The sequence below is a fragment of the Nannospalax galili genome, unplaced genomic scaffold (genome assembly GCF_000622305.1).
Source record: "Nannospalax galili isolate Female #2095 unplaced genomic scaffold, S.galili_v1.0 scaffold386, whole genome shotgun sequence".
Taxonomy (NCBI): domain Eukaryota; kingdom Metazoa; phylum Chordata; class Mammalia; order Rodentia; family Spalacidae; genus Nannospalax; species Nannospalax galili.
The window spans coordinates 2,235,212-2,244,714 of NW_008356676.1; the positions used below are offsets into that span (position 1 = coordinate 2,235,212).

At 41.0% G+C, this 9,503-nt stretch overlaps 1 protein-coding gene across 2 annotated transcripts in view; it reads left to right on the forward strand.

The window, feature by feature from the left end:
• The first annotated feature begins 2,001 nt into the window (after positions 1 to 2,001).
• The window catches only part of Vwa8 (von Willebrand factor A domain containing 8), a 438,392-nt gene continuing 430,890 nt past the window's right edge, over positions 2,002 to 9,503 (forward strand). For both annotated transcript variants that reach the window (XM_008854688.3, XM_017794762.2), the window contains exon 1: positions 2,002 to 3,809. In XM_008854688.3, the coding sequence (XP_008852910.1) occupies positions 3,656 to 3,809 (154 nt within the window). In that variant the 5' untranslated portion in view covers positions 2,002 to 3,655. The remainder of the gene's footprint in view (positions 3,810 to 9,503) is intronic.

A 9,503-nucleotide genomic window follows, 5' to 3' on the forward strand; every position in this document is an offset into this window, starting at 1 on the left:
GATCTGTTCCTCAGGGGTCACATGGGCTTGGGAGGAGCCCCTGGCTCCTTTCTTTTACCAGTTCTGTCTCTGTGAAGATCAAAGGTCCTGTTAGGCCGTGGCTGGCTTCACTTGGAAGTGTGGAGGAAATGTTTCCTCTGTGCTGACCCTCCTTTTTGTAGATTGGACACTGGTTCAATTCCATCTGGTGGGGGCTCCATGGCCTCCCTGATCAAGAGGACAGGTGACTCCCCACAGTTACAGGACATTTTGAGGGATGCTCCATAGTCCCCTGGAGCTTAGTCGACCTTGGATGACAAGGAACAAAAACTGTCCTTAAAGTTCCTCTGACCAGATTAGTATGGGCCTCAAAGTGTGGCTGTTAAACATCCAAGAAAGTTAGTTTCACCAGTCTGGTACTTTTAATTATCATGTGCCATGTAGATAAAGCTTGGGCAAAAATCAAATGTTCTCAGATAAACCTTGACTAGACATGTATTTTGTTTTTTTAATTTGATACTAAGGAGAAGGAAAGGGAACTACTGTTTGTTGAGAACCTGAAATATGCTAATAATGGTCCTGGGCAGTTAACTTGGAGTCCCCAAGATCAGCAGTTCTCCATTGGATGCAGTTATTTTTAGCCTCATTTTACTGATGAGGAAAGTAAGGCACTAAACTGACTTTTCCCAGTTATTCTTTCTCTATTTCTTTTTCATTCACATTTTAAACTTTAAATGTTTTTGTTTCCAAATCAACTTTTCTCAAACTGGCATCCTGTGGTTACTGGTATGTTCAAAATCTGGTTTTCTTTGAATTGAAACCTTAAGCTAGCTTTGGATCTTTTTTATTTTTTTAAATTTGCATTTATGATTAGGCACTTGATAATTACTCATCTATAGTGACTCTTGGACTTAATCTTCTCTTCATAAGAGTTAAGGCTGTCAGCATTTTTATAACCAGTAGATATAAGAAAGCTATTTATTCTATATAAGCCTAGTTTTCCTCATTTATAAAGTACAAGACAATGAAAGGAGATTTTAGTAATAAGTTGAGCTATTTGGCAGAACTTGTGTGGCTTTATTGATGTGGAAATAATGCTTTCAATTCACATTATCAGAACAATTTCCTGTTAACTAATATGACATGTCCTCTTACAGCAAATAAGCGAACAATTTCCTGTAAATTGGCATGATGTCTTAGCTTCAATATTTTTTAAAAATTAATTAAATGTGTAGTGTGTGTGTGTGCACACTATGACTTATGCGTAGAGGTCAGAGGACATCTTGTGGGAGTCAGTTCTCTTCTTCTACCTCAAGAGTCCTGGGGATCAAACAGGTCATCAGGGTTGGTGGCAAGTATGTTTATCTGCTCAGCATCTCACTTTTAGCTTGGTTTTAGTATATAGTTTGTCTTTTGGGTTTTGTATGTTTTTATATAGATATCAAGGACAAATTCTTCAATTGAATACATTGGACAGACAGATTGTTCAATTGACTCATTCATATATATCCTTGAAGAACCATTTCAAACATTACATTCTCTGTGAAGTCTCACTGACCTTTCCTAGGTTGTAGTGTGCTTTGAGCCTAAGTCTCCTACACATCATTTCATTTGTATGTCTGCTTTCTATACTTCATGTCAGCCTATGGTTTCACAGTACCTAGCAAGATACTGATTATACAATTGCTTAATAAATGTTGAATGGCTGAATGTGTTAGCCTGTTTCAGACCCCATTGGCCTTGGATTGTTCTTCCATTCTTATAGGTGTATACTGAGTTCTAGTGAGATTACATTTTAATGTCTTGATCTAATAGTTTTAACTCCTCCAGCCTCAGTTTCTTCACCTGTAAAATGTGGGTAATAGTACTCATTTTTGTGAAATAAGATTGTTAATTAAAATGTTTAGTACAGTCCACAGGCATGTAGTGTGTGCTCTGTATTAGGGTTCTCTAGAGGAACAGAATGATATTGTATATTTATTATTTAATTATATAGTATTTGTCATTATATAATAATATTAATATTACAAAGGAGATTATATTGGTTTTTACAATAGGGGCTGGGAAATCTAACAATGGCTGTCTGCATACTGGAGAAGCTGACACTCTAGTAGCTGGGCACCCCATAAGCCTGGATCCTTCAGCAGTCTTGATCTTGTGGCAAAGGCCAGAGGACTCCTGGAAAGCTGCTGGTCTTCAGCCTGCTGGAAGCAGGCGAAGCTGGGTTCTGACGGCAGTGAAGGATGGCAGGGGCAGCAATAATGCAGTGGGTGCACTCACCAGCAAGAGGTGTGGGCAGGCAAGCAAGCAGCACAGTTTCTTCCTCAGATCTCTTTATACGGGGGTCTAGAGGAGGCCCTTCCCCACTCAGTTAATCCTTCCTGGAAATGCCCTCACAGACGTCCTAGGGCCATATCTCTTGGTAGATTCCAGATCTAGTCAAGTTGACAACCACGGTTAAACCATATGCTCAAAGTTGGAGAAGCATCTTGTTAAGTTTGTACCCTACATCTACGTTTCCCCTCACAGTCTCAGTCGTAAAAAATAAATGAACATGTACCCATGAAACCATGTTGTTTACGTGTTGTAAATATTTATTACCTTTATTTTCACTTTCTCCCAACTAGGTTAGAAGCCTGTTTCAGCCTTTGCCCCTGAAGTCCAAGTTCTTCAGCAAGATGCACAAAGCTTTTCTCTCTCAGTTCAGCTTCTTTTACGTGTTTCTTTTGGTTGCTTTCTTCTCAGCATTATTCCAAGTTTATGCACTTGGGAGGTTGGTGTTCAATAGGGATTTAAAGACAATGGCAGCTCTAGAATTGTCAAGGCCATTAGCTGAGAGGCCTACATACTTTTTGCTTGATTTCATTGTGCAGGACTTCACTTCAACTTTTTGCCTCGGTGAATTCACTCTTGACATTTTAGGGATGCAGCATAATTAAATTAGGTTTAGTTTGCTTTGTGGTAGAAAAGCCTCTGCTTTTGGAATACATGAAGGGGAGGCAGCCTTAGCATCCTATTTTTTTGCTTATGAAAGGCATATATGATCTTTATATAACTCCTGTATTGTAGCATGATTGGAAAGTGGTTGCTTTGGATCCTTCTGATATTTCAGCATTTTTTCATACTGCATATAAAGTTTCCATATAGAGCTTAGAATAAGCAGGAGCAACAAGGAAACAACAATAAAAAGACACAGGTGAAGGATTTCAAGTCCTGCACGGAAACCCCGATTAGGTTACAACTAATCAAAATAGGTGAAAGGTCGTATAATCTCATTCGTATTTAGGATTTGAAGCAGCATTGGGAAAGCTGTAAGACTGGGGCTGTAAACAAGGAATCAAACGTGTGCAGGGCATACCATCCAACGGTCCTAAAGGCCTTGGGCATCTCTCTGGCTCCGGAGCCTTTGGGGTGACAACGCCTGCAGGAGAGTCCAGGTGGCCGGTGGCCAGCAGGCGAGCGCGGACAGGGGGAGGGTTTCCAGGCTGACACTCAGCTGCTCCTCCGCCCCCGGCCGGCCCAGTTCAAGCAGCTGGCCGCGCCCGGGGAAGGAGTTTCCGGCGGACCCACCGCGGTGCCGCTTCCTGTCCCGCTCGCCGCGACGCCTCCCGTTGCTCTGCCTGGACAGCCTTCAACCTGGGAGCCCCTCGCGGTCCCCAGCCTCACCACCGGCCCCATGCAGTCCCGCCTCCTGTTCCTCCGGGTCCCTGGCGGCCACGGCGGCGCGGCATCGCGGCGCGTGCGGCTGCTCTTGCAGCAGGTGGTGCGGGGCAGGCCGTGCGACCGGCAGCCGGAGGTCAGACTGATGCACACCGGGTCGGCAGACTCAGGTAACCGGGGCGCCCAGCTATACTCGCTGCTGCCCCTGCTCCCCGCGGGCAGCGCGTGCGCCGCCGCCTCCTCTCCCTGCGCGTGGAAGGCGCGCTCACAGCGTGGGAGCCGAGAGATCCAGCTTCCAGCACCCTTCTAACCTCGCAGTTTATGGCCGTGTGGTGTGCGCTAAGCGCCTGCGCCCTCTGGGTAGCTGTGTGTAACCTGAGGGGTCTGAACTAGGGCCCCTGATGACTGGGAATACTGCTTTTTATTCTTCCAAATGGAGCTTTTACCCAAAGACTAGATAGAGTGCATGCAAAGGTCAGTGCAGCAGTCTGTGGAGCTGCTTGGGCTTGACCTTGATTTCTGAGTTCCAAGGGACTGGAAGCCAGTCTGTGTCCTGATCCAGCTAGGTCTGGATATAGGTACATTCTTGCTAGAGAACCTGTGGTTTATGGGGTTTTAACTGTATCCACCGATCTTTCCAAGTTTAACAGCACACTCTGAAAAGTTTCAAGCATTCTTAGAGCTGAAAGACATAGATTTAAAATCCTTCAATCTAGAGTTGGAGAGACTGAGTCCCAGAAAGGGGGCTGGGGGTAAGTGCCACAGCTAGCCACCACACTAAAATATAGTGCTTTCTAAGGTCACTGTTTCTGTCTCTACTGTACTGGCTTTAGGAATCTTTTTTTGTCCTTGTGCTGGGGTTTGAGTGTTGTGATGGTTAAGGGAAAAGATGCTTGTTGCTACTGCTCTTGATTATCAACATGATTCTAGGCAAGATTGTGTTCTTGTTGCTTAAAATAATGTAGATTTTTCACTATGAACTTGTTTCATTGTTCCTCTTGATGTCTCCCATCTACTAGTTTTTCTTCCCAAGAAAGAAGTGAATTTACCATTAATTAATTAATTAATTCAGAGAACAAATTGCTCCTCTCACAATGTTGCAATTCAAATTTTGTCTTTCTGCAGTTGTGACTTCTAGAGCATTTGTTTATTTTTCATTCTAGTCACTTTTGACATCTATGACAAATACAGAAAACAACTTAAAAGAAGGAAAGAATTCTTTTAGCTCACCATGGCCCACAGTCTGGCTCCATTGCTGTGAGCTTGATTTTAGACAGAAAGTCATGGAGGCAAGAGAGTTTGGTAGAGCAAAACCTTTCAAAGGCAGGTTCTGTTTTGTCCTACTAAGCCAGGTCTTGTTTCTACCTCTTCTATATATCAGTGTATTTCCTTTTTTTTTTTGGTCTTTTTGAGACAGGGACTCCCTGTAGCCCCAGCTCTCCTGGAACTCACTATGTAGACCAGGCTGGCCTTGAACTCACAGAGATCCACCTGCCTCTGCATCCCAAGTACTGGGATTAAAGGCGTGCGCCACCATGCCTGGCCTCTACAACTTCTAAATAATGTTGTCAAATTATGACTCCATCAATGATTGATCTATTGATTAGGCAGGTCAGAGCCCCCACAATCCAATCATATCTCAATGATTGGATCCACCATTTGGGGACCAAGTTGAGGTTTTGTTGGAGTACTTTGTCTCCAAACTATAATACATTCTTCTGTCCTAAAAGGCAGAGATCAAGGGCAGAAGTGTGGCATAATGTATAACGGGTTTTAGAGTTGAGCAGTTTTGGTTGGAATTCATATCTGTACACTGTGAGAGCTTGAGTGATTGGTTACTTTATCCCAGTTTTCTCAGCTGTAGAATAAGGATAAGAATTGTATCTGATACAGTTGTGAGGATTCAGCTCATTATTACATGGTACATATTAATACTCAATAAAATCAACTTCTTTTATTCTTATGTATGCTTTCAACTATATGAGAATTAGTCTGTTTGCATGGTTTTAGAAGAAATGAAACTACCTCCTTTTAGATTCAGAACTATCAAAACCATGAGTAAGCAGATGGGACATTTAATTGAAAAGAAGTTTAAAAAAAATGAAAATTGTTCTTTGTACTCAGATACTATAGTACATGCTAGTTATAAAAAACATTAGACACTCATGTGGGTATGGATTTGAAAAAGGTATATTATGTAGGTAGTGATAGATAATGCTGTCTTCAGACTTTGTGTTATGTCTAACGGATCAAAGTATAGGCTTTGTTTCAAATATGAGGCACAGACATTATGGACAACGTACCAACTTTCTGGATTGAGTGGTTAACTCTAGTACACCAGACCACAAGAAGTGCATTACATTAACCTGAATTGCCTTGCTATTGCAAAGATTGTAGCCCTGAAGGTATGGGGACTGTGGCTAAATGTATCTGTATCTGTGAATTCTCCAGAAAGCTGGGCTCAAGGAAGAGCAGTTATGAGTCAACTAAATTAAAAGGCCAGCTCTTCGCTACCTGACACATAAAGTTAAGGCATTCAAGGTTGGAGTGGTATATCTGGAACCGGAGGTCATATACAGACAAATGTAATGGATTAGTGTTTGTGCTGGAAAGATGCTCAGCTGCACTCCCACTGTGACCAGACTATCTCTTCTCATAAATTGTCATTGCTTCCTAGCCGTGTGAAAAAAGTGCAACAAAGTACTTGAATAACAGATTCAAGTTACATACTTTTCTTACTTCTTCTGAATGATATGCCTGTCTCTCTGGTTTCTATGTTCCTTTGGTGCCTGTCATACTTTGCACCTAACAAACATTCATTCAGTAGCTTACTAGGTTAAAGTTCATGGAGAGTGTTTAATTTATGTGAAAGGTTACAATTGCTTTGCTGACTTTCAAAATAAGACCTTTATGAAGCTGGTAAGAAGAGAGGTTATTTATGTTAAACTCAAAGCTCCTGCTTTTTATCCTTTTCTACTAGAGTATGTAATCTAATTTGTAAGTTCTTTATCTCTTTACACTTTAATTAGTAGTAGTAGTAGTATCCTTTGGTTTTAGATAGTTAATCCATTTTTTTTTTTTAATTTGAGACAGGGTCTCCCTGTTACCCAGCTGTCCGGTAATTCACTATATAGACTAGGCTGGCCTTGAACCCACAGAGATCTGCCCCTGCCTCTGCCTCTTAAATTGGGATTAAAGGCGTGCGCCACCACACCTTTGGTTTTAGAAACAAAGGGATGAATTAACAAGGAGGTTCTGTTTCACAGAGTTTTCAATATAGTTGGAGCCAACCAAGCTGGTTTAGTAGGATCCTGATGCTATAAAATTATTGTTAAGCAGATTCCCTCCTTTTTGTTTATGACTTCTGTGTATGGTGTAAATATGTTTATAGAAACACTCTAAAATATTTTTGTATAATCAATTTATGTTTATTGTAGAAAACTGAAAGTTAAAGACAAATCCTCTAAAACACAGTCCTCCCATCAGATTCATAACTGTCAGCTTTTAGGCATTGATCTTGTCAGATTATATCTATCTAACTATATACAGGTAAATATGTGTGTACTATACAGATAAATATTTGTGCAAATACATATTTATTTGAGAAATGGGATCATATATTTTATAATTTATTATATCTATGATTGAGAAAACATTAACATAATATCCTGTATAATCTAAATCAAGTATTAAGTTCAGATATTTATCCATATAATTTATTTTACCAGTTTCTCATTCTTGGATATTTAGGATACCTATTTTTTAAATATATAAAGACAGTGAAATAATTACCTAGCTATAGATTTTTTGTGACTTAAAGATTGTATCCTTTGGCCTCAGTCAAAATAGTAATGAATGACTTTGGGATGGGAAAATTCAGAACTCTGGTTTCAAGTGAGGAAAAACTAACATATTAGAGTTTAGTTTTGTCTCTGTATTTCCTAGGTGGACTCCATTAATTACTTTGACCCTTTTGACTCTGAGGATCTTCTGTGTTGTATATTAGAGAATTTAGCAGTAAGAGCCCAGGAGAGTTGTAACTTATAAATCATTGGGAAGATTAATATCAGGAGCACACAGACGTAAGATGGAAATTGTTGGTACCTTTTTTTTTTTTTTTAATGAGTTAGACTGGGGATAGAGCTCAGTGGTAGAGTGCTTGCCCAGCAGGTACAGAGTCCTAGACTCAATCTCCAGGACAAAAGCAGCAACAAAAACAAAAAGGATGCCACTAACCAATTGATTTTTAACCTGAGGTGATTCCCCTCTCCCTAGTGACATTTGGCAATATCTGGAAAGGAACCAGGGAGGAGGGGTGCCTCTGCACCAGTGGGTAGAGGCTGCTGGTGCTGCTAGCATTCTACAGTCTACAGGATAATGCCTCATAGCAAGAGTTTACCAGCTCAGAATGTTAGTAGTGCCAACCCCCCCCCAAAAGCTGCTGTTAAAAACTTCAGACAAATTAAGTTTAATAGAATTGGGAGGTCTAGAAGAGATTCTGGACCACAGAAGTGAGTTACAGAAGCAGCTTGGGTATAGCCCAGCATGTGCCTTATTTGAGCATGTTCTGATCGGTTGACAGCTGGTGATTGACTTGTAGCTAAGCTACTATGTCTGGATCTGAGTCATTTGCTGCAAAAGTCAAGTAGGTTGGGTTGTCATTGTGGTAGGATTCAAAGTACAGAGGTGTCCTCAAACCATGTTTACTTTTAACACACAACTGCATTGTAAGGACATGTCATAAAATTGAATGCCAAGTGTGGTAAAAGTATTGTGTTTGTTATCAGAATCCACCATCTGCAGTCAGTATGCATGCATGTTTTAGAAGGGCTGCCGCAGAGGCACCTGAAATATTTTATATACAGCAGCTTTGAGATTGGTGAAGATCTTGAAATATCTGGGCTGAATATCCATGTTTCTCAAGTGTTAGCAGATGATTCATTTGAAACTATTAGTTGTATCCACATTTTCAAGATCTAATAGAAATTAACAATGCAGAGCTGGAAAAATGGCTCAGCCTATAAAGGCACTTGCTATCAAACCTGATCTCCTGAGCTTCACGCCTGGAACCCATTGGGTGCAAACTGAGTCTTGCACTTTGTCCTCTGACCTTCACTCACTCGCCATTGCATGCATGCATGCACACACATGCACCTGCACACACACAAATAATAAAATTAAAAAAGGAAATTAACACAAAATGAAACTGACAGTGCTATTCACTGTAAAATTTCTTGTTGATTAAACATTGAATAAAAAAGAATAAGCTTGGGCAAAGACTAAATGCTCTCTTTGGTCTTTGCCCAAGCTCTATCTACATGGCATATGGTAATTAAAAATACCAGACTGGTGGAACTAACCTTCTTGGATGTTTAAGAGCCATACTTTGAGGCCTATACTAATTTGGTCAGGGGGACATAAAGGACAGTGTTTGCCCCTTGCCCTCCTAGGTTGACTAAGCTCCAGGGGATTCTGAGCGTCTCTTAAAATGTCCTGTAACTGTGGTGAGTCACCTGTCCTCTTGATAAGGAGGCTGTGGAGACCCCATCAGAAGTACCTGAACCAGTGTCCAGTCTACAAAGCAAAGGGTCAACACAGAGGAAACATTTCCTCCATGCTTCCAAGTGAAGCCAGCCATGGTTGAGCAGGACCTTTGACTTATCTTCACATAAATGGAACTGGTAAAAGAAAGGAGCCAGGGGCTCCTCCCAAGCCCATGTGACCCCTGAGGAACAGATCCTCAAACAACCTTAAGAGTAAGAATAAATTGTTTTATCTGGGCCAACTATAGGGTCTTAAACACCCAAAAGGAAAGTATAACCAAAGATTAATGGGGTCAATATAATTTTTAAGAGTCCATATAT